Source organism: Camelina sativa, chromosome 15, assembly GCF_000633955.1.
Source record: "Camelina sativa cultivar DH55 chromosome 15, Cs, whole genome shotgun sequence".
Classification (NCBI taxonomy): domain Eukaryota; kingdom Viridiplantae; phylum Streptophyta; class Magnoliopsida; order Brassicales; family Brassicaceae; genus Camelina; species Camelina sativa.
The window spans coordinates 24,371,279-24,398,729 of NC_025699.1; the positions used below are offsets into that span (position 1 = coordinate 24,371,279).

Here is a 27,451-nt window from a genome sequence, read left to right on the forward strand (position 1 = left end):
TTTATTGTTTTGTTTTAATACAATTGATTAATACAACTTAGTGGAGAAATAAAGTTAATGCATAATTTATAGGGAGAAGGTATAAAGATTTCAGTTTTATATTATGTGAGTTAAATGTGAAAATTAATTGTTTTAAATTTGTGTTTTAATATAATTTTGTTTTGTTAAAATTGCATTGCCAAGTGGACCAATAAGGAGAGACTGAAACTCTACTTTTATATATATGATTAAAGAGTTAGCCAAGCTGTAATTCTTGATAAAATAAAATATTAGTGTTTCATAGTATTTAATTGAGAAGCTTAAGTATGTATATATCTAAATACTTAAGCTTTTTTTTTGAATGAATATAAAATTTATTCAACCAAAAAACTCTTTGTTACAAAATATGCATCCTTAGATCAAGCTTTTATTTGATTATAATTTTTTTGATGTTTTAGACAAGAATTGTAGAATGTTTAAATCTCTAAAAACAAAGTTGTTCATACATGTATCAATTACAAAATGAAAAAACCTATGTATCAATTAAAAAAAAAAATCAACATCAAATTATATTTTTCAAAAAAATTTCAATTAAGAAAAACAAAAATAATCTCTACATATATTAAAAAAAATAGTAGCAAATTTTTTTAAAAAAGGGTCAGTCATAAGTCTTGAATCCCTGCGATATCGAGCCTTGATCTTAGATGGTAGAGAGCAGTGGCACCAACGGATGCCTTGGAGGTTTGTTATGCACATCCAAAAAAGTACAGGTGTTAATTCGAATGAGCAGTAAACGCAAAGGCTTTTTATGCAAAATATTTGTTTCCCATAAAAGTTAAGAGTTGAACCGGTTTATCTCTTAACTCGGTCGCAATTTGGTTTAGACATTTGTTTCAGATTAATTAAAAATCTGGTCACAGACAATCAAAATCGCTACAACTTCCCAAGTCAGCTTCGAAGCACGAGCGAGCGAGCGAGCGAGGCAAACCCAAACAAACCAAAAAAAACCCAGCTTTTTGCTTCGTTCGTTCTCTCATCTTAGATTCTTGTTCATCTTCCTTCAAATTCACCTCGAAATTTCCAACCTTTACTGCTTTAATGGAGATTCTCCACTCCGATCAAGCTTACTCTAACGGTATCTCTCCCTCCACTCTCACTGTATATGAATGTTCTCAGCTTAAAAAGTTAGGTTCTTTTGTATGATTTTAGTGTCACTTCCTTATATGCATGTCGTTCCCAGACCTGATTTTGTGTTTATTCTGGGAGATTACGAAGATCTTTGCAATGTTGGTTGTTTGGGTGTTTAGACTCTTGCTGACGTCTTGTTCCTTGTCTCATCTTTGGGTCTGTTGTGATTGAATGTAAATTAGGGTTTGTGTGAAATTACCAATTGGTTGACTTTTTTAACTGTGTTGTTCATTTGGAGAGTAATGTATGTGTGTGTGGCTTGTTTGGATTTTTTTATGACAGGGTACTATAAGAATGTGCGTAAAAGGAAGCTGAATCAAGTTGATGATGGAGTCCATGTTGGGTCTGTTACACCTGAAGCAAAGCGGGTTAAGAGCTCATCCAAAGTTATTGATTATTCTCAGCCATTTGCTGTTAGCAACATGCTTGAAGCTTTAGAAGGTGGTAGATTTGGGAGTGTTACGAAAGAGCTACAAGAGATAGCTGATCTGAGGATGGAATTGGTTAAGCAATGTATCTGGTTATACCCATCTCTAGCGGATACTGAATTTGGAGGAGGTAAGAATCAGACGATTGAGTTGGAAAATCAACAGGTTGTGGAAGCCGATGTCATCAATTTAGATGATGATGATGATGATGATACTGATGTTTCAAGTAAAGCTCTCTGTGTGGTTCCTTCATCCGATATTGTGAATCTTGATTCTGATGATGAGGGCTGCGTGAGTCCGAGGCCTAAGTATCAGTTTCAGTCAAGTCTTGTGCTGCATCAGATGAATCAAGGGGATGTGACACCAGTAACACCGCAACTCAATTTCGAGGAGGTCAATTTAGGGAGGGGCTTGGAGATGTCTTCTGCCATCAAGCGCATTGAGATGCCTTCTGCCTTCAATGGCATGGAGATGCCTTCTGCCATCAAGCGCATTGAGATGCCTTCTGCCTTCAAGGGCATGGAGATGCCTTCTGCCATCGAGGACATGGTGGTAAGTTCCTTTTTTGGTCAAGCTATCTGGTTCTGCGTTTAGACTTGATTAAAGGTTACAAATTAATGTCACCTGTATTTACAAACTAGCCATAAGAGAAGGTTGATTTTTTTGTTTACTTGTGATTTTCACAGGAGGGACAAACAAGTACAGACAAAGTTCTTTCCATAGAAAATGGTATGGTTAATGATAAAGGTGTCTACGTGGGCGTTGAGGAGGATGACAGTGATAATGAGTCTAAATCAGGAGATGAGGATCTTGGTGATATCTGGAATGAAATGGCCATGTCAATAGTGTGTTCCAAGGTATATATGTCTGAAGATTTTGTTAAGATGGAACTCTGAAATTTCAATCCTTTGCTTTTTCTCCGAGAGAAGATTGAAATTCATCTTGTTGTCCAATATATTAACGAAAAATAGAAATTCATCACAAGGATTTAAATTTTGACAAACCGATCAGTATGGACTCTACGTTTGCATAAATTGTTTCCCTACTGCAACTGTGCAGTTGTTCCTGTTAGTACTGAGACTGTTCTCTCTTAATTTTAGATTTCTTGCATCTGAGATATTTAGTAGAAAGCTCATGTTAGAGCTTAGCTCCTTAACTTTAATGTTTTATTTCCCACTTTTCTTGCTTTGTTCATTGAGATTACAATAAACGTGCAGGATGTAGCCGGGGAGACTTCACAAAAGGAACCAAAGGCAGATGTAGTGGAAGACTGTGAACACTCGTTTATTCTAAAGGACGATATGGGTTCTGTTTGCCGTGTCTGTGGAGTTATTGAGAAAAGTATATTAGATATAATCGATGTGCAATTCACTAAAGTAAGTATCCTTTCCTTTTCTGATACGAAGCTAATTTGTGCTTTGATGGAAAGTATGTTTCGTAGTGCTCGAAATTTTGTTGGCAGAATACAGTAGCGGTAGGACTTCTTCATACATGTTTTCTATTTCCATTACCTCCATAATGACTGTGCTTCTGAATTTTGCTCATCCAACTGTCATGTAAACTTTATTGTCCATAATGGTCTATTGGTATATTGTCAAACTCGATGTGGCTGCTTAGCGCAAAACTTTTATCCCTAGTAAATACTGGTGGAGCTTCTAATAAATTTTTTTCCTATAATGATATTATTGTAGGCAAAAAGGAACACGAGAACATATGCTTCTGAAACCAGGAATAAAAGATTTGGTGAGTCTGATGTTGAACTTAAGTTATCTGAAGAAGGGCTGATGATAGGTGGACTGTCTGCTCATCAACTGCATGCTAACAAAATGAAGCCTCACCAAGTTGAGGGATTCCAGTTCCTTTGCAGCAATTTAGTGGCAGACGATCCTGGTGGTTGTATCATGGCTCATGCTCCAGGTTCTGGAAAAACCTTCATGATTATCAGTTTTATGCAGAGCTTTCTTGCAAAGTATCCTCAGGCTAAGCCACTGGTTGTACTTCCGAAGGGAATTCTGTCTACTTGGAAAAGAGAGTTCGTGAGATGGCAAGTTGAGGACATACCGCTGCTTGATTTCTATAGTGCTAAAGCAGATAACCGTGCACAGCAGCTGGCTATTTTAAAACAGTGGTTGGAGAGGAAGAGTATCTTATTTCTCGGGTACAAGCAGTTCTCAACTATTGTGTGTGATGATTCAAGTAGCGATTCACGCTCTTGCCAGGAGATATTGCTCAAAGCACCTTCGATCCTCATTTTGGATGAAGGACACACTCCAAGGAATGAAGACACTAATATAGTGCAGTCCCTTGCGCAAGTCCAAACACCAAGAAAAGTTGTCCTCTCAGGAACGCTTTATCAGAACCATGTAAAGGAGGTTTTCAACATTCTCAACCTTGTTCGACCCAAGTTTCTCAAATTGGATACCTCCAAATCTGTTGTGAAGAGGATATTGAGTCGTGCTCCATCTGGTGTCAAGGGGAGACTTACTGGAAACAGCAATTCAGACATGGCTTCGGTGTTCAATGAAACTGTGGAACACACCCTGCAGAAGTGCGAGGATTTCAAGGTGAAAATTGCCGTAATCCAAGATTTGCGGGAGATGACCAAGAAGGTGCTTCATTACTATAAAGGAGATTTCTTAGATGAGCTTCCTGGACTTGCTGATTTCACTGTGGTTCTTAATCTGTCTCCAAGGCAGTTGAACGAAGTGAAGAAGTTAAGGCATGAGAAGAGAAAATTTAAGGTTGCTGCTGTGGGAAGTGCAATTTACCTTCACCCGAAGCTGAAAGTTTTCTCTGACAAGTCTGATAATGTCGGTGATGATACTATGGACAAAATGCTAGAGAAGCTAGATGTGAATGAAGGCGTCAAAGCAAAGTTCTTCCTTAACTTGATAAACCTGTGCGACTCAGCTGGTGAAAAGCTCTTGGTGTTCAGCCAGTATCTCATTCCACTGAAGTTTCTTGAAAGACTAGCTGCTGTAGCTAAGGGATGGAAAGAAGGGAGAGAAGTTTTTGTTCTTACAGGCGAGAACAAATCTGAGGATCGTGAGCGTTCAATGGAAAATTTTAACAATTCGCCAGACGCCAAAATCTTCTTTGGTTCGATAAAAGCATGTGGAGAAGGTATTTCGCTTGTTGGAGCATCTCGCATACTAATATTGGATGTTCCGCTGAACCCTTCTGTGACCCGCCAAGCTATTGGGCGAGCGTTTCGACCTGGACAAAAGAAGATGGTGCATGCATACAGATTGATTGCTGGGTCATCACCTGAGGAAGAGGATCACAACACTTGCTTCAAAAAGGAAGTTATCTCAAAGATGTGGTTCGAGTGGAACGAGTACTGCGGCTACCGAAACTTTGAGGTAGAGACTATCGATGTGGATGAAGCTGGTGATAAGTTCCTTGAAAGTCCTGCCTTAAGAGAAGACATAAGAGTTCTCTACAAAAGGTAAAATCAGTTTAGATCAGCTCCACACATAACTCTTTAACTCACATTTCTCTGTTATTGAACTTTCTTAATGCTTCCCTTTCAGGTAAACTCAGACAGAAACTTCTTCCGGTTTTGGACATGCTTAGGTTTTAGAAACCTGTCAATAAGATAAACTTCGGATGGACTCTTGTGAATTTCTTGAAAGTTTGTTAGCAGTTTAAGTGCAGCTTCAAGCTTCGTTTCAATGTCAAACCTTTTATCTCATATGCCTGTATTGGCCTCTGACTTTATAATTAATCTATTATGTTAACCAGGAAGAGCAAATTGTATTCAGTCTCAGATTGTGTTCATCATCTCATCATGTTTTCTCATTAATCTACAAAATCATTTTCTGGTTTACCTTCACAAAAGAATACATTTCTACACCTTTCTATTCTCCTCATCAAGCTACAAAGTCATGCAACAAATTTGAAGAGCCAAGCCGGTGCTGGTGGTTGCGAGAGTTTAAGTACTGGAAATTGGTTCCGGAGATGTTATTCTCGTAATTATCTATCCCACCAGACATAGGAACATCGCCACGTGCGTCGGAATTTTGAATCCCCAACGTTAAAGACATCCCACCACTACCATTCCTTGTCATGTCAGTCACCATCATGAACCTGTCACCACCAGGAGCCACCGTGCTTTGTCCCATGCTGCTGCTTGCCACACCAGATGCATGGCCGTTGTTGGAACTAGACTCAGTTTGCTGCTCTTGAATCTCGGTGATCTCTGGTGTGTTTTCAGAAGACAGGTTGGGATCATTCTCCTCCAATGCTTCTGTGAATTCCTCCTTGTACATCTCCTCCACCATTGGTTTCCACAGACGCACACGCGCATTTATGAACCAGTTCGACACCTTTCAACAGTCATCAAACGAAACAATGAAAAATGAACACAACAAAAAGAAAAGCATTCAATGACACAAAAGCTAACAGTACAACAATACCTGGCCTCGGCTCAACCCCGTTTGTCTAGCGAGCATGATCTTGTCTGAATCCTTTGGATAACTAAGTTCAGTGTTTTAAAACACAACTGGTCAGAATCTCTTGTGATCAATCAAGAAATTCACAAGTGTAGTAGTAGAGAGACTTACGGGTGGAGGAAATGCTCGAATAGCCAAGCACGGAGAACCAAAACAGAGGAATCAGGTAAACCGCGTTGAGGCCGCCAAGTGTGAGGTTGCATCACACCTAACCGCTGCAATGCTCTTTGTTGCCTTACCTGTTGATCAACATTCCTTAATCTGCTTATCCCTACTCCTCTCCCATCTGATCCATCATGTTCCCCTCCTAAACTTTTCCTTATCACCAAGATTTGTCCGGATATCGCATCCCTTAAGCAACGGAAATGCCTTGAGATGGTCTGAAGCGCGAGGGCCGTGTACGGTTTGGCTGCTCCACATCCAGCTATTACATCGAAAGACGACACAACTATCTGCATCTGATGGTAATACTGCTTGTATTTTCTATCCACCTTTAAAAAAAACAGCAATTTATGTTACAAAGAGAAATAAGTTCAGACCATAGAGGATATGATATTAGAGGATTACCTCGTCTAATATCGAAAGAAGTTTCGACAACTTGCTCTGCAGTTCTTGTCTCTCTGCTTGAGGGATTTCAGCAATATTCGTCTGAAGAATCTTCTCTTTTTCTTCACTAATCTTGTCTCCCTCTGGCTGAAACTGCTTCAGAGCTTTCTTAACATTAACAGCTTCATCAAGAAGCTGTTGAGCAGCCTTGAGATACTTTGAGTTGTGAATGGTTCGAGTAAAGCCTGAAGCAACCTGTGTTGCATACTCGTTGTTATTATTATTGCTTCTGGATGTCTCAATCTGCGAGCTGAGACCAAGACGCATCATCACTGGGAAACAACTCCTGTCATTGTCTTCTTGATCTCTCCAAGAACCAGAATCTTGAACCTCCACCATTTGTGAAGCTCCACCAAAACTTGACACTACTTGAATCTCTTTTGAAGGTGAGACATCATTGTTAGTTGATTCTCTAGGAAACGTCTCTGAGAAAGAATTTGTGTAGATCATTGCGTTTCCAGGAGCATATTCTGGTCTGGAATAAATCTCACTTGAGCCACTTCTGTAATAAGTTGCCATTGTCTCCTTCTTCTTATGATATCAGATCATCACCATCAAACAAGGATTGTTCTGTTTCAAAATAAAACACATTCAACAGTAAGCTCTTTTACTTTCACATTATGTTATAAAATCTTTAATTAAACAAGGAAAAATAATTGATTTTTTAGAAATTGAACCAATGAACAAGGAGTATACAAGAAACATGTGAATCTATCTCTCTGCATGAACTTAAGAATTTAAAAATGAGAAAGAAAGGATAGATTAAAAAATTACCAGGAAACCATAAGCTGGCTTGTGGGTGTTAAAGGAGACACACTATGAAATCTCAAACTGAAAAAGGAACAAGAATAAAATTGTTTTTTTTTTGAATGATGATCCCAAGAACACAAAATTGACAAACAAATCCTTATCTCCCCCCCAAAATCAAAATTTTTGAGAATATAAAATGCTTTTACCTCCACCAAAAAGATTCAAGAGCTTCTAAGTTTCCCTTTTTGAGGTAGAGTAGAAGATAATGGATGATCTCTTTAAAGCTGGTTGGTTCTTGAACTTGCTTCTTCTTGTTTCTTGGAGTAAAGTCTTTTGGTTAAAGATAACAAAAAAAAAAAAAAACGTTTAAAGAATAAAATTAAGTTTAAGGAGCTTCTGTTCTTAACAACCAGTTGGTAGATCTATAAACCCCATCTCTAAAACCTAATACTAAACCCTAATGTCTCTCTCTCTCTGTCTCTTTCGTCTCTGTGGCCTTTTGTTTTTGTTTGCTGCAATAAAATATGAATGGAGCTAAGCCTATAACCACCATACAAATTATTTTCTGTGTTTTTTTTTTATTAATAATTTTTGTTTGGGTTGAAAATATGATATTTATTCCTAATTGGTTACTAAAAGTAAAGATATTCCTAAGTCTTCTGAGATGATTTGTGTTCATCAAGCATAGTTTTGGAGATAAGACAAAATACATTTTCATATCAAGTTTTGGGTGCTATGCAATTTTAAAATATTTCATTGTCCGATTTGTAAACCAAATATATATATATATATATATTTTTTTTTTGTAGACTTTAGTAGTCTCTTCATCTTTATTAGAGTGGGAATAATTTGTGTAGCCTTAAGACAACGTGCCAAAGTTTACACACGGATGTATTTTTTTCAACACCTTTTTATTCAAAATAAAAATAATTTCACTTTTTTGGGTAAGCTTTTTACAGTTTCTTCTTCTTTGTCTTTAAAGTTCATTTTTTCAACATTTGAAAACTTTGTGCCATGGTCCACATGCCATACTATATAGTTGCATTTGCATATACAACTATTTTTGTAAGAAAAAATGTAAAATGAGAACAATAAAACACATATTCTTATGAATTAATTGCCCACTCAGCTTTGTCCTATTGTGCCCACAGATTTTTTAGGTATTTACGGACTAATACCTTTTCTTTCCACAATGTTTCTCTTCTGTTTAAAACTTTTACTTTCTTTCTCACTGAGTGTAGGTCCATATCTTGTCATGGATGAATGAAACTTTTACTTTCTTCTGTATGAGACTAGGTCCATTTTACAGTTTTAAGAAGCGGAAACAAAATGAGTAAATGCCAACTCCAAGACATTTTGTAAGTCTGATTTGTGGTATAAGGTGGTATGAAAATGACAAGAAATTATGGTAAGAGATATATGTAACTCTAGTTAAAAAAAAAAACATTTGTGGTGAGCAATGTTAGTGTGATTAGAAAAATGGTCGTACTACCTTGTCTTACTATCATCACAGTGAAAGGTTTGTAACTTTATATAGAGAATGTAGGACGTGGTACACATTAAACCACAGCAGTATTGATGCAAAACTCGAATTAACATAAGTGTATATATTATGAATGGAGAGACCAATCCATAATAGAAAAGAAAAGCAAAAAGATTTTTTACGAAATACACACAGTTGAGTTTTTTTTTTTTTTTTTGGGGTAAAAATAGTAGTCTTTTTACTGAAAAAATATTTTGCAAATTTCGAGATTAAAAAAAAACCGAGAATAAAGACGTCAAAATTAAAAGAAGAAAACAAAATAATTCAAGTGAATAAATCATTTGGGGTGAGTAAGAGAAGAACGTGAATTGATGGGTGGCAAAGGAAAGAAGGGAAAAATGTCTGAATTGGGACAGAGATGGCAGAAGCAGAGAGAGACAGAGAGACTTTGACAATGGACAGAGTCGAGTCAGTGGATAGGGAAGAGTGACTTAATATATACGACCAACCAACCCATATTATTACTTTCAAAAAAAAAAAAAAGTAATAAACAAAAATAATAATGGAAGATCTACAGAGACAACAATCGAATAAGTCATGAAGCCGGGAGATTTGGTTAATTCCCCTACTTCGTAGTTAGTACTTACGTTGAATTTGAGATTGTATTGCTTTTAGACTTTTAGTTAGTAAATTAATACACAGACAAAAGACAGAATTGTCGTCTCGTCGGATGAGAAGTAATTAAGTGATGTGGGATTACTAACCTTACTTCAAATTCATTTTGATCATAACCATTCCATTGGTAGTTCAACCGGATTACACTTAAAGACGAATCTTCGTTAGGCTAACCCTTTTTGTCGAAGAAATCTCAAAAAGTGCAGTTCTACTTAGTAGACCTTTATGCCTCATCTCAAATTAGTTTGGTTTAAAATTAAGCCAAGATTTAGTGAGAGCTCTTCTTCACTTATGCCGGAAATCCTTATCTCAAATTAGTTTGGTTTAAAATTAAGCCAACATCGGGAGTCAATTACTGTCTTGATCTTTACTTACAGATCCAAAGAGTTGTTCACTTTTTATGGACATGCCTGTCCCAACCCTACATTTAAGCTACTGAATATGTGCATAGGATTGCCAGAGAACCTTATAATTTATAAGAGATGGAAAAGAAAACAAACTTAAAACTAAATTGACACAGTTTGTGATTAGCAATACAGAGAGATGAAGCAAAACCCCAAAGCCTTTGTGGCAAAAAATGGCGGGTTTTAAGATTCATTTATAAATATTATAGACAAACCTTATGAGCTTTTCTTTGCTCTTTTCCATACAATAACAACACCGTAGAAATCAGACGAGGCCAACAAGTCCTCTCCATGGTTCCACGCAACACACATGACTGGAAACCTGTGACCCTGCAGTATCCAATTCTCACAACTCGTGAGTTGGGTCTCTTATAATTTATAATCCATACACAAATGTTTCAGAAAAAATTAAAGAAAAGAAGATATTATCTAACCTGTAGCTTGTTTACACACGTGTGCTTCGGTTTGGTTAGATCATAGAAGTAGACATTCGAGTCTTCGCTCCCAGCAACTGTAAACACGAAGAAACGCAGAGCACATGACTAGGAGTTTTAAAAAGGCCTAAGCATCTACTATTACCAGTAAAATAGGTGAATGAAGGACTGAAATTCAAACCTATGTATTCTCCTTTCTCTAGGGATAATAGCGGGCAAAACGATGCTTGGATTCTGTGTATTCGCGGGGCTAGTTTGAGGGAGCAACGCAAAGTTAGATAACCTTTTATCTGAAGGGCAACACTGCATCACCAACGCAAAAGCAGAACAATCAATCATAAGGATTTATAAGGAAAAATAAAGAGAGCAAATGCAGAAACAAAAGTAGAAGTTCTGTTGCTGAACCTAAAGAAACACAAGTTTCCGTCCTGAGTACATGTGAGCAGAACAGGACCTGATGCCAGTAGGGAGAAGCTTCGGTACTTCACAGTTGTGACAGGGGATTTGTGATTAGTACGATGGCGATGAGACCGGGATAATGAACCTGTATGTGAATCCATGCTCACTGAATACACCGTTCCCTGCAATTATTATTAACTACCTCGTAAAACTAAGGTAAAAATGCCACAGAAATCTTCATCTAGTTAATAAATGTCAAAAGCACCATGTAACCCGTTGTAGGCTTGTAGCATACCGAACAATGCAAAACTTGATGTCAGTCTTGACCACAACATGTGTAACTGTAAATATATCAGACCATCTCCCTAGTTTATATCTTTTGACATCAGTACAGAGAATAGTTACCTGCCCATCCCCACAGAAAATGATTTGGCCAGTGTGATCATGGTCCATAGATGTCACCTCATCGTCGAACATCAATTTTTTAATAATTCTCCCAGTGCTGAAATTAAACACCTACCTTGTCAAGCAGAGAGATGTAAAGCATTAGATAAGTAAACAATTGAAAAACACAAAAGCAATACACCAATATACTTAGCTACGACGAGTAGTACCGTGAGTTCCTTGTTTGCATTGCCAGCGGAGAGGAAATTATTATTGACCTGTTGAAACAAGCAAGAGAAAACCAATAATTTCCTCACTCAGTATATGAGAAGATATTCACTATCAAAACCAACAAGTTGCAACAAGAGAATAATAAACAGATGACAAAAAGATAGCAACTTACAGGGTGGAAACGGATACAAAACTGTGGGGAGATTCCATATATAACTCTAATACAAACGCCTCTTGACAACTCCCATACTCGTATTGTCTTATCAAGCGATGATGACGCGATGTATTGATTGTTTGACGAGAAGTCAAAATCTGAAGGTATTTGAAGAAACTATAAAGTAAGATGCTTGAATTAATATTTGACATAGGATTTAAAATAAATATCATCCATAAACCCTTAAGCTCTATCGATTTCTTTTACACTTGCCACTCAAATCTTACCCCTAACAAAGCATGTTAAGTAAGTAGTATGCATCATATTCTAAGAGTTTCGAAGAGCAAGTTCAGGATAGCAGACAGATCTTTCCAATACAGAGAAAGAAAGAAAAGAAACAATACCAGTCAATCTAACCTGTGACATCTTTCGAGTGTCCTGTCAACTGCTTGAGGACAGAAGGCTCTTCCGAGAGACTGCAAACTGTCAAGCTTCCATCTGATGCTCCATACGCAAGTAGATCCGAACTCATATGGCCAAACTTGAGAACAGTAACTGCATAATAGTTAAACAGACTCACTCTCAGAACTAAAAAAAAACACAAACTGAGTCATAAAACACAAAACCAACAAAAAATAATAAAAAATACCAGAAGATTTGCATTGATCGAAGATGGAATGCATTCCAACAAAAGAATAAGCATGTTCAACACCACCACGACGATATGAACTATCACCATCACTCAAACTCGAGCTAAAACTCGCTCTGCGACTTGAAACCTGATTGACACTCCGTAAATCCTAGCAAACAAACACGAACTCCAGTGATCTATTTTGGTAATTCCAATGATCTTAAAGTCTAAACTAGGAATGCAATAAGTGGTAAAGAATGGATGAACTCTACTAACCCTACTAGAAGTAAAGCTTTCAGCTTCAAACTGATGGGAGAGAGGACCCGTAGAAGGTAACCATCGACCACTGAAGCATCAACCAGTAAATTACCCTGATGTCAGAATTATACTGGGACACATAAATCCGCAGAAAACACAGAAACGGTATGTATGCTGGAAACAAGTACACAAGGGCTAAAGATAGAACCTGTTCCCTGGACTACTTAAGAGACTAGGCGTTCGCTGATTCTCCCATTTCCTAGGTCTACTAATGAAATTACGATACGCAACATATCCTTTCCCATTGCATCTCCAATCCTTTCAAAATTAAAGCAACCAACCAAAGCATCTTTTTAGAAAATTAGAATGAATCAGTCAATTGTATAATATAAACACAAGCAAGCAAAATGTGATGAGAAGAGAGGTCTCTCACATAACGGCGAGAGATAGCACCAGATTCAGCTTTCCGATGGAGAAGAAGCCGGCGGATTCCGACGTACTGTGGATCTGATTCCGATGTTGTCGGCTGCATCATACAGCTCAAAAACTCGAGATCCTTCTTCTTCTTCTTCTTCGCTTCATCTTTCTCGCCGATCTCTACCTCTGCTGATCCGTGTTTTACCTCCATTTTTTTTTTTTTTTATCAAATCTTCCCGAGCAATATCTACCTTGCCTTCCGGTAGATCAACTGATCAGCAGAACGAAATCATCATTTTATTCAAACAAAAATCAAACTCTGCAGGTCGACGAAGAAATGTTGAAATTTTACAAAATGCAGAAAACTAAAATAACCGAAAGATAGCGAATTTATTACAAATAAAACCCTCTATTTTATGAAAATAACAGAAAAAGCCCATTGATTTACCAAGTGCATCAGTTCAGTTTTTTTTTTTTTTTTTTTTTTTTTTTTTTTTTTTTTTTTTTTTTTTTTTTTTTNGGTAAAACCTCTATATAATGTACTACTAGGCAGAAAAACTAAGTGATAGCCTTGAGAGTAGAAGGAGATGAAGTTATAAAAGTACCCAGTGATGGAGGAAATGTTAAGCAAGAGAGACGACAAACTCAAATCTTCACCAACGGCTGGTCCATAGTCAGATCTCCTAGATAAGTTGAGGTAATCCTTCATCGGCAAAACGAGGATGGAGTAAAGGAATTTAGTGTGCATAGCAATGGGCCAGAGAATGTTCTTCTCATGCTCGTTAGATTAGATTCATCTTCTTGGCTTAAGCAAAGGTTGATAACAACGTCCCTGATTGTTGTTGATCATCCAGAGGGCATAAAATTGTAGATGAAATCCCTAGCGATGGAGTAAGTATAGTGATGAGTCGAATGGTTGGGCCTTATTAAACGCCTAATGGCCATCTAATAATGAAAGGTCCAATAGTCCAACGGTCAAAAATCCTTTATTTTCAAATTGATCCAAATCAGCATCTTGTACATTGGAATATCATATAGCCGCCACACAAACAGAGAAAGGGAAGAGGAACAAGGAAGTGGTTGTGTAGTGTGATCTCGTCGGTTATTAAGGAACTAAATGTTAAAAAAAAAACATACATAAAGACTTGAGAGGGTATATAGATAGATCCAAAATTCCCTCTGATTTCGGTTTTTGAGTTGATAAAAAAGACAAGAATGACCGTACGTAGAACTAAAAATAACAAAAAATGGGGGGAGGGGAAAGAGAATTTTGCTCAAGATTAGATGCTGCTGGAGTCACGGCCAAAGACAAAGCGTCTAGTCCAGTCAGAGATAACGAGCATCCTCGTGCGCCAGCTCACCAGTTTGCTGGCGTAGACAGAGTACCAGAGCCACTGGCTGCTGTGTCCTATGGAGACCCAATCCCCTGGCAGTTCAGCTGCTGTCTGTTCCCCTCCCAGCGGAGCAAACGATCCAAAATGTTTGTACCTGAATGGTTGGAACCTGTGTCGACCCTCTCCTCTGAACCTCAACGGTCCCTCTGGCTTCTTCTCACACTTCTCCATTTGGTTGAAGCACTTTGCGAGGTACTTTCCTTGTTGTGATGCTACCTGCATGCAGTTATATATATCTCATTAATCACAACATCTCTCTCTCCCGGATTGAATTCATTCCATCTTGTGGAATCATTTGCTTACCTGTGCAGTTGCTGGAAGGTTCTTCATCTGCGAATCCACTTCAGAGAGGGCTTGCTTAAACTTTTCGATATTTACTTGTGTGTCCTCACCATTTGCACTCTTGAGCAACTGTGCAATGTTCTTCAGTTTATTCTTCTTCAAGTAGAGCTCCACCTGAGGGTACCTCTGGCAAATGTCTTTCACCACCCCATTGAAATCTTTCTTGTTCAATGTTCCTGTATTTCCCTTGTCTGCTTTGCTGAAAATCGCAGCTATATCTTCCTGTTTGTTCNNAGTTCAGCTGCTGTCTGTTCCCCTCCCAGCGGAGCAAACGATCCAAAATGTTTGTACCTGAATGGTTGGAACCTGTGTCGACCCTCTCCTCTGAACCTCAACGGCCCCTCTGGCTTCTTCTCACACTTCTCCATTCGGTTAAAGCACTTTGCGAGGTACTTCCCTTGTTGTGATGCTACCTGCATGCAGTTATATATATCTCATTAATCAACATCTCTCTCTTGGATTGAATTCATTCCATGTTGTGGAATTATTTGCTTACCTGTGCAGTTGCTGGAAGGTTCTTCATCTGCGAATCCACTTCAGAGAGGGCTTGCTTAAACTTTTCGATATTTACTTGTGTGTCCTCACCATTTGCACTCTTGAGCAACTGTGCAATGTTCTTCAGTTTATTCTTCTTCAAGTAGAGCTCCACCTGAGGGTACCTCTGGCAAATGTCTTTCACCACCCCATTGAAATCTTTCTTGTTCAATGTTCCTGTATTTCCCTTGTCTGCTTTGCTGAAAATCGCAGCTATATCTTCCTGTTTGTTCAACAACATTAGGACAACACACAGTCAGTCTTCATCTCACAAGGTTTTGTCACAAGGGAAACGTGTATATAATAATATATATACATATGGGTGTGTTGAGATGGTACCATGACTCTGCGTTGGTTGATCGTTGCAGTATCACCTAAAGCATACACACTGTCGCAACCCTCCACTCTAAGCCATTCATCAGTTGCCAACACACGCCTCTGCCCCTGACCAATCTGCTGCATAAAGTCTCTGATGACAGGACGTGAACCAATTCCTGTTGACCACACAACCATACCATAAGGTTCAGAGACAACTTTGCCAGTTTCTCTTTCCTTTGTGGATATCTCATCCGCAGTCACTCCCACAACCATTGACCCTGTCTTCAAATCAATACCGTCTCTTTGGAACTTTTCCTCGGCAAAAGCAGTGATCCTCTTGTCAAACCTGTATAGGAAAATAGAGCCAAAACATTCTTACAAAGAAAAAGCAGCAGTTTATAGAAGCTTGAGTGGAAACTTACATGTTGAGAATGTGGTCGCCTGCTTCAAGAAGAGTGATTCTTGTGAACTCTTGGACCTTTGGGTATATCTTAGCCACATCATCGACTAAGAAATCATGAAGCTCAGCTGAGAACTCGACCCCAGTTGGTCCACCACCAACCACAACAAAATGCAGAATCTTTTTCCTCTCTTCTTCAGTTAGATTCGGAAGAGAGGCTCTCTCGAAACAGTCGATGACTGAATGACGGATGTTAAGAGCATCCTCCGCTTCTTTGAGGAAATAGGCATGTTCCTCAACTCCAGGGGTGTTGAATGTGTTAGGCTTAGCTCCAACAGCTATGACTAAAATGTCATAGTCCATGTCAAACTCAGCCGTGCCCTTAAGACTTGACCCATCCTTGGACCGGCAGTGGATTTTCTTGTTCGATGCATCAATCTTGACACACTCTGCTTCTGTGTACTCAAATCCTTTCTGAGATGTTTAGGAACAGAATATTATGAAAATCTCAAAAACTTGAATAATAATAATAATAATTAATAAGATGAGAGGCTGCAAGGGTTAGATGGTGACCTTGCGCATAAGACCACGAATGGGTTCAACAATGCTACGAGCTTCAACAGTGCCATTGGTAACACTTGGCAAGAGAGGAGTGAAGAGGAAAAAGTTACGAGGAGAGACAATTTGAACATCATAGTTAGGGTTGTTCAAGTAATTCAAGAAGCTGTAGCCGCTCCATCCACTCCCGAGAACGACCACCTTCTTCTTCCTTATTGGTTGGCCATTTTCATCAAGAGTTGCGTCTGCGTGTAATAAACGTCTCAATGGACTCGAGTCCGAATACACCAGTACACCACCACCGCTGCACAAAAAAATACATAAAGATCAGAAAGAGGATACAGACATAAACTTAAATAATGATTAGAGGTTCTAAGACTTGTTTAAAACCGAATCTAATGAAGTACGTTACCAAAACACATGGATTTGAACTGAAAAGAAAAAAAAAGTATGAAGCTGGTATTCATTGTCATGCATCACAATAAAAAAAAAACGAAAAATCGGATTCATTCATGCATATAAGAGAGAGGTCAAAAATATCACAAGACTAATAATATGAAGGGAGGATGAGAAAATTAAGAAAATATATAGCTGAAAGAAGAATTAAAAAGAAGATGTGTAGAATGGTGAACCAGATCTAAAGCAAAAATAAGGAGAGACCTGAAGGTGCTGACAACAAGAAGCTTGGAAGCAGAAGGGTAAGCCTTGAACAAGCTAAAAGCTCTCTTGTAAAAGCTATGGAAACTCATGTTAGATGATTCGGCAAATAGTTTTTCAACCTCTCTCGCTCAGATCCAAAACAAAGCTGAGAGAGTTTTGTAAGAGAGGCTGCGAAGAATGTGAATATGCAATATGGAAACTATCAAGCTACTTTAGGGTATGTGAGAGGCCGCCGGTGCACACAAAACAAATTAAAAAGAAAAAGAAAAAGAAAAGACAGCGAGGTATTAGGAAAATTTGGAGTAACGCCCAAGTAAATTTTGGAATATATCATTTATTAATACTCTTATTATTGGAAAACAAAAAAAAAAAAAAGTAAATAAAGAGCAGATTTTTTTAGGGTTTGACTTTTCTCGAAAACTCGAGACATCAAACGACATTATGTTCCGTGTTCTCTGGACATATATATTCACAAAGAAATAGACAACACCAAATATTTGGGTAGAGTTGCTTGTTATTTTTTAATTGCAAGTTATTTGTCAAAAAAAGGTTAGAATATTAAAAGTTTAAAATCTTTACACCATGTTTTGTTTGTAAACAATTTTCCACCCAATTGACTCGTTTGAGTTGATTTTTTGTTGACAAAAAAAAAAAAAGTTTAAAATCTCATAATTTCTCTTTAATGCTGTATTCAGTTTGTTGTGATGGTACCCAATTTTTTTCAACGGATGATACGATACCCAAATTTTATTTGCGAAGTTGAAGAAAACTTGATAATCAATGCATAAACGAAGAAGAAAAGTTCATGACTTTTTTATTATTTTCTCCTTACCTTGGCAATTATATTATTGTTCCTTTAATCTTTTTCATAGATATTGAATTAGGTTAATGAGTATCATCATTCTCTAAAGTCTAGACATTTGAACCTCTTAGGTCAGCACAATGTCTTGACTAGACAGTTGTAGTTGCTTTTGCTTTTAGTAAACTTCACGGTAGCTTCCTTTTTTTTTTGGGTTTAAATTCTTCTTAATGGGCTCAGAAGTCTTAATGGGCTCAGGTGTCATGGTTTCCACATTTGCTTAAATGGATTTTGACTTCGCCTTCGGCCCATTATCATTCTCCTTTGTCTTGTTGTTGTTGGAAGCTGACGCAGATGAAGCTTCTAGGTTAACTTGTTTCATTCTCTCTTATTCTTCCTCCCTTCCTATCGCTGAGTGATAGATTTCAGGTTGTGATCTCAAATATATCGCCGAGTCAGATAAGAAATGGCAGATGATTAGAATATATTTTTGTCCAATTTACTATCAATATTAGATTTAAAATAGTAATTTGAACCGTATAAACACCATACATTAATATCGTTTAAGAACTTAACATTTTATATCATTTTTTAAAAAGAATTGCGCTATAGCGCCGGTAATACTTAGTCTTAAATTAAATGTACCAACTATGTGCAAAAAATATATTCACCAGCGGTTGGATAATATAAATACTAAGATCCAGGCCTCTGTGATGTTGCGAGAAAGTATTTCAAGTAAAATTAAATTAAATATCCAAACTTATAAAACTATATAAATATTAAACATATGTAACTGTGAGTTAAAAAAACACAATCATCAAAATAAAAATTTATAATAAAAAATATTATGGCAAAAATATTTAACTCTTAGTTAAAAAATGAAAAGTCATAATGAATCGAGGCAACCTTGTAAATTTATTTGTATATACTTTATTATAAGTATAAGATATTTTATAAACAATTATAGTAAAATGTAACAAATATCATAACATTTATTGATATATATATTACTAATAAAAATATTATGACGAAGTGATTTTAAATCCTAAATGAGAATATCAAACAAAATATTATAATAAGTAAATGCAAGTTTTTGATACAAAAATTTTAAAATAACAAAAACTATCATCTTGAGTGAAAACTTATCAACCAATAATTATAATAAAAATATACAACTTCTAAAAATAAAAGATTAATTAAACATAACTATTAGAACCAAAGTTGTGTGAATAAGATAAGGTGAAAAAGCACAACTCTACTGAACGAACGGAACTCATTCTCACCTATACTCTTCTACTAAATTTTTGTGTGTGATTAACGTACGTTTGGTCTTAAACAAGTAGAGGCACACAAACTCACTCACATTGCATTTATTAATGGTTATTGAATCATAGAGATACAACAAATCAGATTCTTTGGTTCTCAAGAATCATAAGTAGGAGAATCATCAATGGGATGCCAGAATCTATTATAAAACCACATTCTGTCACCCTCCACGGCGTAACCATCTTGGTTCCTATGCCATCCATAGCGTGCATGTGTCCTGTTCTTTATCGAGAATATCGCGTGCCCGAAGCTCGCTTCTCTGAAGGCAGAGTACTTAGGCTGAGGCTCAGTCATTCTACAAAAAAACACCATTCAATCTCATCTTTAGTCTCTACTAGAAACTTGTGTTCACTGGGCAGATATGTTTGATAGTTTAGCTTACTTAGTGGCCAATCCTTCGATATTTCCTCCATCACCAATGGTGATATAAACCGGAGCTGATTGATCTTTGACTGGAGTGCAAATGCCGTTAACTACATTATAAGCTATGTTTGATACACGTTCCTGGTTTCACAATAGCTCACATTTCTCAGCATCTATAGTTTAAAAGAAACATGATGAGCCAAAAGTTATTGATCTTACTGATCTTTCGTAGGCGTGGACATGACCTGCAAAAACAACATCTACTTTGTACTTGATAAACCATGCCTCATACATCACCCTCATGGTTTCGCCTTCCATGTAATGATAATCGTAGCTGTTGTACCATGGTGAATGCATAAGAACGATCAACCACGGAGTTTCGGACCTGTTAACCTTTGGGAACTCTTCTTCGAGCCATTGGTATTGCGGCGTGTATTTTCCTGTCGTCCAAGAAAGATAAGAATATTTCAGATTCTCTTACTCTTGGTTTAATGATATCACACGAAAAGGCTCAAATATGTTTAAGATGCCTTGCCATATGCTGAATATGAAGCTAGCACGATTATGTAAGCCGGTCCTCTCTTAATCGAGTACCAGAATGGTTCTGTGCTGCCTGATGATCTGTAAGGAGTACGGTACCTATGCTTGAATGGCTTAAACGGTCTGTTTTCCCCCTACACATTGCATAACAACAATCCATCTCAATCTCAGTCTAGTCCATGTAATGCCTAGTCTAACTAAATGATCTTATAGCATTTTTTTAAGCCTAAAGGCAAAAAGAAAGAAGAAGCCTTACAATTTCGGGGGCAAAATCAAGTTCATGGTTTCCAGTGGTCCAAATCCAAGGTTGATATGCTGTGCTTCTTTCAGCAAATCTTCCCCAACTGTCCCATCTCCTGTTGTCATGATATGGATAATTATCAGCGTATGAGATATCCCCGACAAACAAAACCGCTTGCCCTGTAGTTGGGTTATTCTCATAATGTGTTAAGGTTATGTTTGAGTCAAAACTTTGCCCAAGATCCCCTGCAAAAACAACAATTTGCATGACAAGATCAAGTCCAGGCCAGAGGACAATAAATAGCCTTTTTGTTAAAACCATGATGACAGACAGTACCAATAAGACCAAATGTGTAGGGAACATCAGGACCAATCTCAGGAGGAGTGAAGAACCAGAACATACGCTCCGTTTCTCCCACACCTACTACGTAATAGTACTTGGAGTCATACTGCAAAACAGAGGACCACAACATCAGATAACAACAACAAACAACAGCATATGTTATGACAATGATGATGATGGTGATGATGATGATGAACCTCTAAGTTTCTGATGGGGCAATGATGGATATAACCGGAAGTATAATTGTAATACTTGTAAGTATTGGTTTTGCCATAGGCTTTGTGCTTTTTGGAGCTATTCTCTTTCCAGTAAACGACTTTGTTAGATCCTTTAGCTTCTTGTGTCACCCAAGACACTATCACTGCCTTCCCTTCTACATCTCCTTGTGTTATATGCACCTTTTTGCCCCCAAATAAAAAAAAAAAACACCCATTAAGATCACAAATAAGAAACAAAACAAAAAAATGTACATATCTTTTATAAAACTTCCAATAAGCAATGATACAAATCCGAATTGTTCCAAATAAGAGCTTTTTGCCAATAGAACAAAAGAAAAAGTGAAACCTAATATTAAACTAAAAAAACACCACCAACCACCACTTCTAGAGGTGGTAACTAACAAAAAAAGCTTCAAAAATTTAATAATTATAAACAGAACCCACAACAAAACTGAGTTAAAAAGATTGATGATATTAGAGAAACCTAATATTATATTGAAAAGGTAACTAAAACCCACCAAAAAGCTTCAAACTTTAAATCATTATAAGCAGAACCCACAACAAATAAAAATGACTACTGATTTTAGAAATATATATATATGATAAGAAAGAAAATGGTGAAACCTGTTGAGGAGCATTGTATCCACATGGAACACGAAAAACATCGCTATCAAGAGGCATATCAATGGTTTTCTCCAATTTTCTGACAAAACTACTGGTGATGCCTCCATTACAAAGCAACACTAAGCTGTTGAAGACAAAACACAGAACAAGAACATAGGAAAAGAAATCTAATTTTCCGACACGATCCATGTTTTTCTCAGATTTTTCTTTTTTATTTTTTCCCATAAAGAAGGGGAAAATGAAACCTTATAAAAGGAAGAGACGGGAAATGTATGAAGGGGGATTGAGAAGGAACGGAATATTCGTTAGTGGAGGCGTGTCGCCAACACTGTTTCGTTGGGAAAAAAGGTATTATTCTATGAACATATCCTTAACTTTGTATTGTTTGACCCAAAAAAAAACAAAAAAAAAATGTATCTTTAGACGAACGAAACGATTCAAAACGAACGATCGGTTGGAAGATTTTATATTTAATGATATAAATCGTCTGGTGCGTGACACACGAATCTATGCTTCCTCTTTTGTTGTCTTGTGTTTTATTTTCTTTAATTCTGTATTTTGTATTTTTAGTCAACTTTCTTTTCTTTTTTTTGACGTCAACTTCTTGATTTTGGCATTTTGTTTCAAGAATGTAAAAATATCATGCCGTTTAGAAGGACAAAAAGAAGTAGTGTGGCGTAAAAGTCTGACTAAAATCACTGGGTGCACATTCAGTTTTGAACCCACGCTCTCTCTTATTAAGTCTACGCAAGTGTTATTTTCATTTTCTGCTTTTGTGGAGGGACAAGAAAATTTAATTCGAGTACTATCCCACCAAGTTCCATTGAATCTAGTCTCTTACTACAATTTTATTTTGTGTAAATTTGTTGAAATGTACACCTATATTGGAATGTATAACTATAAGTGAATGACCAATAAGATCTAATTTTTTTTTGTACTATTTGTCAATCGTATATTACTATATTATATGGGTATTGGATGTATTATTGTTTTTTCATTAGGTCTAAATTAGAAATAAGAGTTATTTTTTTTCTTTTGATAAATAAATATGAGTATTTTTCTTAGTACATCCATATCAATTTTTTTTCTAAGCATTAAAACTAAAATAAACCAGTCGCAATCTATCTTTAAACTAATAATAATTAATGATATGCTTAAAGAAAAAAAAGATATGCTTCAATAGGCTTAGGTCGTCAACCAAGGCATATGCTTATTGCTGGACAAATGATAAAGGATCTATTCCATTCCCACAACGATTGTGCAGTATGATTGATTCAGAAAATTTTGCAAAAAAGAAAAGAAAAATAATAGTACGCGTAATTAACGAAATAGACATCCATATAAATGTCACATATGTGGATGGTAATGATCGCATTAGGCACCATTTTCGCATTAGACACCATTTTCGAAAATCCTTTTTATGTAATACTCTATAACGTTTGAATAGCTCCAAATCAAAAGTTTGTTTCACAAGTGTTTATGGTAGCAAACAGTGGGGGTAATTCTATCATTTTACAAATTTATCTTTATTATTAACAGTTGTTTTTCTATCAATAGTATCATATCAAATAAACCAACAATATGTGTAATTATTAACATATATTATTCATGAATAACATTTTCAAACCTCTTAAAAGTTTCTTTTTATTAGTTAGTTATACTATTTGTTTTTGTCAACTAGAAACTTCAAAAGAAATTGTAGTATTCGTGATCCGATCCGTTTTGTTAGATAAACAATTTCTTTTAATTTTTAATCTATATACATGTGCTTTGGGGTTGATCATCTATCAGTATCAGTGACAAACCGAATCATTTGCCTAGGCAGTATCAAAATATACAACCTATATAGTTGACTTAATAAGAAGACTAGGTTTAGTGAGAGAGATGAAAGCACTAAGAGAGGTAAGGAGCAACGAGTTCCACGTCCTCAACGAATAAGAGACGAAAAAAGTTGAGACCAATCGAATCGTTCACCTTTATTTTTCTTTCTTATTCACCTTTTTTTGACGAATGATCACTTCTCATTTAGACCATACCATATCTATCTAAATCCAATAATGTTCGATACGTGGACCCAGTTTCAATCTTTTAACTAACTTTCTTCTTTTGTACAATCCAACTTTTCATGCCAAAAAGTTTGTAATTGCAATGCCCAAACTTTGAAAATGATTATAAATCGCTTTTCCAAAAAAAACAAAAAAAAAAGTATGATATCATACGAAAATATAGCTAACTCGATCAATTCAGTTTAGGGGGATACAAGACTAGTTAAGTTAGAAGCAATGTATTTCTTCTATCGTTAATAAACCTAGCATTGTCTATGCTCATGTTCAAGAGAATCACATACACCAAGGCTATGATTTTTCTTGTGTTTTTTTTCACGAGAAATTCCTGGAAATATCATATTTTCAAGTTTTGTTTCATAAATTATCACGGTTAGTTTTATGTTGTACCAACATTTTTGGTTTTTCGAAAATACCACAAACATAAATTGATTTTCAAGGGTTATGAATTATTAGCTTTTGAGTTTAGGTTAGTAGAATTTAGTGTTTGGGATTTAGAGTTTAGCTTATAATGTTTAAATTAGGTTTAGTTTTAGTTTAGTGGTGTAAAAAATATTTAAGTGATATTTTTAAAAATAAAATTAATAAAGGTAACTGAAGTGGTATTTATGAGAATTGTCATTTTTCATGTGTCAAATATTTTGCAATATTTACTTTCAATAATAGAAAAAATTAATATTTTAGCCTTTCACAATATTACTTTTTAACTAATGACCAAAAATGAGGGAAAATAAAAAAATAGCAAATGGGAGCAAACACAATGGTTTGGGGTTACTTTTTGGATGAGTATGAACAATAATACTCTTTGTTTAACTCCTATGGAGAGCAATTCCAATAGCATGTTATTTTTCATATGTACTTATAATTTACTAGTTAGAAGTTAAGAGTTTCTGATAATTAATAAGTAATTAAAGATAAAATATATATAAAGAAACATTCAAAATGTATTAGATAGATTATCTTTTAAAAGTTAAATCTCATTACAAATTCACAAATAGTTAAAAGATGGGCAGAGATGGGTATCCTATTAATAATGCCTACTTAAATTTCCAAAGTTTTCTTCATGAATCTGTGATTATACTCTCTTGATCCTATCACCTTCAGCTACCAGAAATCCTTCACTGGCTAGCGTTGCGACTGCCTTCCTTACCTGTTTTAATGCGTCACAAGAACAAATACTTTGTTAGTTCCTCTGTCCTTTAATGAAAAGATCAAAACTTTTGATATGCAGCAAAAATATTTTCTTAATGATGACGACTCACATCATGAAGATGGATTTCGGTGCTTATGTTGCCTCTATGCTTCTTCAGTTCTTCCAGTAACTGCACAATATTTCACCATTGGTACTTAGAATTGTTTCACTAAAAGTAGAATGATTTATTTGCTTTGGGGGATATAGCAAATAAGGAAAATAAAGGATCAAAGCATGAATACCTCGGATAAGCGCATTGATGATCCTCCTATTTGCATCTTCTCAAGAGCTATGTCTCGAATTGACGACACAAAGATATCACGTCTCATTCTCTCACTTGCTGACACTCCAGTATTTATCAAGTCCATGTCAATGGTCCCTTCACCAAAATAATTACAGGTGTTTTATTGTTAGAGTTGGTATTGAATGCTAATATTTTATCCTCATGACCATATAATGGGTTTGAAAGTTACTGTGAAGAAATTACCTGTGGCGTGATCGGTTGCTGATTGCTGCATTGCAACTCTGAGAAGTCGAAATGCCTCGTCCACGTCATGTTTCTCGACCTTTATACATCGCAAGAACCGTTTCAGTTGGTTTATAACGATTAAAGGAAATTGCATCAAAGACTTAATACGAGTGTTTAACTAACCCATTCGGAGAAGCGCATCCGAGCCAAGGCCTCACTAAGTCTGATCAAACTTTCAATCTGCCTAGGAGTTGCTGTTATGACCTGTGCCAAAATTCAGAGATTTTTAAGGCGTTAGACTAATCATAGCATTTTTATGAGCTTTGGCTACAACATAGAAAACATATTGAAGTTTCTGAGGGCACACCTTTTTGCTACTACCGGCAAACTTCCCTGCTTTTCTCAGCTCAACATATCCTCGGGTCAACTCCTCTGCAGCTTCATCTGATAGTTTAGGATGAATGTTCTTGCGGGCATAGCTAACGTACGTTGTCAGAGTAGTAATATCTATAGCTTCCTCCTGAGCACTCTGCAGATTGACACAAAATGATACCAATGAAGTAAGATAAAAGCAAAACACAAATATCTGACAACATATCATAAGATATAATATAAGAAGACCTCGGCATTCTCAAAATGTAGGGCCACAATATGCTTCGCAAGCCTTCGGTCAGTCTGCTCATCGGGCTTGTCAAGAATCAAGTAGATCAAATCGAATCTAAGAAGCAAAATAAGATAAAATTAGTAAAACCAACGGTGATGAAGATGAGGGAATAATTTGACTTCAGAAAAATAATGTCACTTTGTTTGAAGTATTGCAGCATACCTAGAAAGCAAGGTTGGAGGAAGGTGAATATTCTCAATAACAGAAAGCCGGGGATTATAGCGTGAGCCACTAGGATTTGCACAAGCCAACACAGAGGTTCTGGCATTTAGAGATGCAATAATACCAGCCTTTGCTATTGAAACAGTCTGCTGTTCCATCACCTGACAGAGAAACGATGTTTATCAGTAATGCAATCTATATGTACTAGATACCACATTAACAAGGGGCACCTAGACACTGTAAGCTACGACTTTGAGCAAGGATAAGAAAGATAAAGCAACAAACCTCATGAAGCATGCTCCTCGCACTGTCAGACATTTTGTCAAATTCATCAATGCAACAGATACCTCGGTCACTAAGAACAAGAGCTCCACTCTCCAAAACCTAAACAATGTAGCATTCACGTTAAAAGTTCATGTTTAAGAAGACACTGAAGATGCAACGAAAAAGCCAGCTGAGTACAAAAAGATTGAAGACAAGATTAACATACAGTTTCTCCTGTCTCAGGATCTTTAGCTACATAAGCTGTCAAACCAACAGCTGAGCTACCTCGCCCACTTGTATAAATTCCACGGGGTGAAAGCTTATGAATGTACTGGAGCAGCTGGGACTTGCTTGTACCAGGGTCACCAACAAGCAAGATGTTAATGTCACCACGAAAATTAGCACCAGATGCCAAGTTCAAAGCATTCCCTCCAAAAAGCTTCACGATTAGAATTTGTCTCATTAAAAGGAACCAATGTTGTTTGGACTTTGCTAAACCATAATCAAATATCAAAAGCGTTACATTACCTGGCACAGAAGACCCTTTTTAACATCATCCAACTCCCAGATGTTTGNTGAAACAGTCTGCTGTTCCATCACCTGACAGAGAAACGATGTTTATCAGTAATGCAATCTATATGTACTAGATACCACATTAACAAGGGGCACCTAGACACTGTAAGCTACGACTTTGAGCAAGGATAAGAAAGATAAAGCAACAAACCTCATGAAGCATGCTCCTCGCACTGTCAGACATTTTGTCAAATTCATCAATACAACAGATACCTCGGTCACTAAGAACAAGAGCTCCACTCTCCAAAACCTAAACAATGTAGCATTCACGTTAAAAGTTCATGTTTAAGAAGACACTGAAGATGCAACGAAAAAGCCAGCTGAGTACAAAAAGATTGAAGACAAGATTAACATACAGTTTCTCCTGTCTCAGGATCTTTAGCTACATAAGCTGTCAAACCAACAGCTGAGCTACCTCGCCCACTTGTATAAATTCCACGGGGTGAAAGCTTATGAATGTACTGGAGCAGCTGGGACTTGCTTGTACCAGGGTCACCAACAAGCAAGATGTTAATGTCACCACGAAAATT

General features: G+C 36.6%; 6 protein-coding genes across 11 annotated transcripts in view; 1 reads left to right on the top strand and 5 right to left on the bottom strand.

Moving 5' to 3' along the window:
• Nucleotides 835–5,358, top strand: LOC104747435 (protein CHROMATIN REMODELING 35-like). 2 transcript variants are annotated; one of them, XM_010469065.2, is made up of 6 exons: nt 906–1,114; nt 1,450–2,147; nt 2,282–2,452; nt 2,813–2,971; nt 3,287–5,043; nt 5,129–5,358. In XM_010469065.2, the coding sequence occupies exons 1-6, from the start codon at nt 1,078–1,080 to the stop codon at nt 5,130–5,132; spliced, it is 2,826 nt and encodes a 941-aa protein (XP_010467367.1). In that variant the 5' UTR covers nt 906–1,077; the 3' UTR covers nt 5,133–5,358. The 2 variants fall into 2 exon arrangements, with proteins under 2 accessions (XP_019092837.1, XP_010467367.1); XM_019237292.1 differs by lacking the exon at nt 5,129–5,358 and having other exon boundaries at nt 835–1,114; nt 3,287–5,047.
• On the bottom strand, nt 5,251–7,977 carry LOC104747433 (BEL1-like homeodomain protein 7). Of its 3 annotated transcripts, XM_010469063.2 has the most exons (7): nt 7,612–7,976; nt 7,430–7,486; nt 6,617–7,225; nt 6,161–6,540; nt 6,014–6,074; nt 5,426–5,923; nt 5,251–5,323 (listed from the first exon to the last, which is right to left on the bottom strand). In XM_010469063.2, exons 3-6 carry the CDS (start codon nt 7,172–7,174, stop codon nt 5,468–5,470), a joined length of 1,455 nt encoding a protein of 484 aa, XP_010467365.1. In that variant the 5' UTR covers nt 7,175–7,225; nt 7,430–7,486; nt 7,612–7,976; the 3' UTR covers nt 5,251–5,323; nt 5,426–5,467. The 3 variants fall into 3 exon arrangements, with proteins under 3 accessions (XP_010467365.1, XP_010467364.1, XP_010467366.1); XM_010469062.2 differs by lacking the exon at nt 5,251–5,323 and having other exon boundaries at nt 5,367–5,923; XM_010469064.2 differs by lacking the exons at nt 5,251–5,323; nt 7,430–7,486 and having other exon boundaries at nt 5,367–5,923; nt 7,612–7,977.
• Nucleotides 10,049–13,112, bottom strand: LOC104747437 (WD repeat-containing protein 13-like). The gene is made up of 12 exons (XM_019237421.1): nt 12,892–13,112; nt 12,667–12,776; nt 12,477–12,546; nt 12,219–12,369; nt 11,987–12,124; nt 11,588–11,727; nt 11,415–11,462; nt 11,206–11,316; nt 10,807–10,982; nt 10,583–10,704; nt 10,402–10,478; nt 10,049–10,297 (listed from the first exon to the last, which is right to left on the bottom strand). Exons 1-12 carry the CDS (start codon nt 13,084–13,086, stop codon nt 10,184–10,186), a joined length of 1,452 nt encoding a protein of 483 aa, XP_019092966.1. The 5' UTR covers nt 13,087–13,112; the 3' UTR covers nt 10,049–10,183.
• Nucleotides 13,109–17,339, bottom strand: LOC104747436 (external alternative NAD(P)H-ubiquinone oxidoreductase B4, mitochondrial-like). Of its 3 annotated transcripts, XR_002035646.1 has the most exons (8): nt 17,082–17,338; nt 16,437–16,725; nt 15,886–16,337; nt 15,485–15,809; nt 15,108–15,368; nt 14,903–15,024; nt 13,481–13,988; nt 13,109–13,194 (listed from the first exon to the last, which is right to left on the bottom strand). XR_002035646.1 is itself a non-coding variant. In XM_010469068.2 (7 exons), exons 1-7 carry the CDS (start codon nt 17,168–17,170, stop codon nt 14,156–14,158), a joined length of 1,848 nt encoding a protein of 615 aa, XP_010467370.1. In that variant the 5' UTR covers nt 17,171–17,339; the 3' UTR covers nt 13,953–14,155. The 3 variants fall into 3 exon arrangements, 2 of the variants coding, with proteins under 2 accessions (XP_010467370.1, XP_010467369.1); XM_010469068.2 differs by lacking the exon at nt 13,109–13,194 and having other exon boundaries at nt 13,953–14,419; nt 14,857–15,024; nt 17,082–17,339; XM_010469067.2 differs by lacking the exons at nt 13,109–13,194; nt 14,903–15,024 and having other exon boundaries at nt 13,953–14,485; nt 17,082–17,339.
• Nucleotides 19,221–21,982, bottom strand: LOC104747438 (purple acid phosphatase 10). The gene is made up of 8 exons (XM_010469071.2): nt 21,535–21,982; nt 20,890–21,090; nt 20,687–20,798; nt 20,366–20,595; nt 20,105–20,243; nt 19,789–20,009; nt 19,589–19,710; nt 19,221–19,501 (listed from the first exon to the last, which is right to left on the bottom strand). The coding sequence occupies exons 1-8, from the start codon at nt 21,757–21,759 to the stop codon at nt 19,303–19,305; spliced, it is 1,449 nt and encodes a 482-aa protein (XP_010467373.1). The 5' UTR covers nt 21,760–21,982; the 3' UTR covers nt 19,221–19,302.
• The window catches only part of LOC104748747 (DNA replication licensing factor MCM4-like), a 6,009-nt gene continuing 3,077 nt past the window's right edge, over nt 24,520–27,451 (bottom strand). The window contains exons 7-18 of the mRNA XM_010470343.2: nt 27,073–27,171; nt 26,877–26,948; nt 26,575–26,787; nt 26,370–26,468; nt 26,085–26,245; nt 25,880–25,976; nt 25,626–25,787; nt 25,442–25,522; nt 25,277–25,355; nt 25,032–25,168; nt 24,860–24,919; nt 24,520–24,747 (exon numbers count right to left, since the gene is read on the bottom strand). Of these exons, the coding sequence (XP_010468645.1) occupies nt 24,673–24,747; nt 24,860–24,919; nt 25,032–25,168; nt 25,277–25,355; nt 25,442–25,522; nt 25,626–25,787; nt 25,880–25,976; nt 26,085–26,245; nt 26,370–26,468; nt 26,575–26,787; nt 26,877–26,948; nt 27,073–27,171 (1,335 nt within the window). The 3' untranslated portion in view covers nt 24,520–24,672. The remainder of the gene's footprint in view (nt 24,748–24,859; nt 24,920–25,031; nt 25,169–25,276; nt 25,356–25,441; nt 25,523–25,625; nt 25,788–25,879; nt 25,977–26,084; nt 26,246–26,369; nt 26,469–26,574; nt 26,788–26,876; nt 26,949–27,072; nt 27,172–27,451) is intronic.

Excerpts from the sequence above, each read along its gene's own strand:
- LOC104747435 (XM_019237292.1), top strand. The coding sequence starts at position 1,078 with ATGGAGATTCTCCACTCCGATCAAGCTTACTCTAACG. Across the intron at positions 1,115-1,449 it reads CGATCAAGCTTACTCTAACG|GGTACTATAAGAATGTGCGT; the intron begins GTATCTCTCCCT and ends TTTTTATGACAG. Across the intron at positions 2,453-2,812 it reads TGTCAATAGTGTGTTCCAAG|GATGTAGCCGGGGAGACTTC; the intron begins GTATATATGTCT and ends ATAAACGTGCAG.
- LOC104747433 (XM_010469063.2), bottom strand. The coding sequence starts at position 7,174 with ATGGCAACTTATTACAGAAGTGGCTCAAGTGAGATTTATTCCAGACCA. Across the intron at positions 6,075-6,160 it reads TTCGAGCATTTCCTCCACCC|TTATCCAAAGGATTCAGACA; the intron begins GTAAGTCTCTCT and ends CACTGAACTTAG. Across the intron at positions 5,924-6,013 it reads CGGGGTTGAGCCGAGGCCAG|GTGTCGAACTGGTTCATAAA; the intron begins GTATTGTTGTAC and ends GACTGTTGAAAG.
- LOC104747437 (XM_019237421.1), bottom strand. The coding sequence starts at position 13,086 with ATGGAGGTAAAACACGGATCAGCAGAGGTAGAGATCGGCGAGAAAGAT. Across the intron at positions 11,463-11,587 it reads TTTGTATCCGTTTCCACCCT|GTCAATAATAATTTCCTCTC; the intron begins GTAAGTTGCTAT and ends TTGTTTCAACAG. Across the intron at positions 10,705-10,806 it reads GGAAACTTGTGTTTCTTTAG|TGTTGCCCTTCAGATAAAAG; the intron begins GTTCAGCAACAG and ends TTGGTGATGCAG.
- LOC104747436 (XM_010469068.2), bottom strand. The coding sequence starts at position 17,170 with ATGAGTTTCCATAGCTTTTACAAGAGAGCTTTTAGCTTGTTCAAGGCT. Across the intron at positions 16,726-17,081 it reads CTTGTTGTCAGCACCTTCAG|CGGTGGTGGTGTACTGGTGT; the intron begins GTCTCTCCTTAT and ends TTTTTTGTGCAG. Across the intron at positions 16,338-16,436 it reads TTCGTGGTCTTATGCGCAAG|AAAGGATTTGAGTACACAGA; the intron begins GTCACCATCTAA and ends TAAACATCTCAG.
- LOC104747438 (XM_010469071.2), bottom strand. The coding sequence starts at position 21,759 with ATGGGAAAAAATAAAAAAGAAAAATCTGAGAAAAACATGGATCGTGTC. Across the intron at positions 21,091-21,534 it reads GATACAATGCTCCTCAACAG|GTGCATATAACACAAGGAGA; the intron begins GTTTCACCATTT and ends GGGGGCAAAAAG. Across the intron at positions 20,010-20,104 it reads AGCTTCATATTCAGCATATG|GAAAATACACGCCGCAATAC; the intron begins GCAAGGCATCTT and ends CTTGGACGACAG.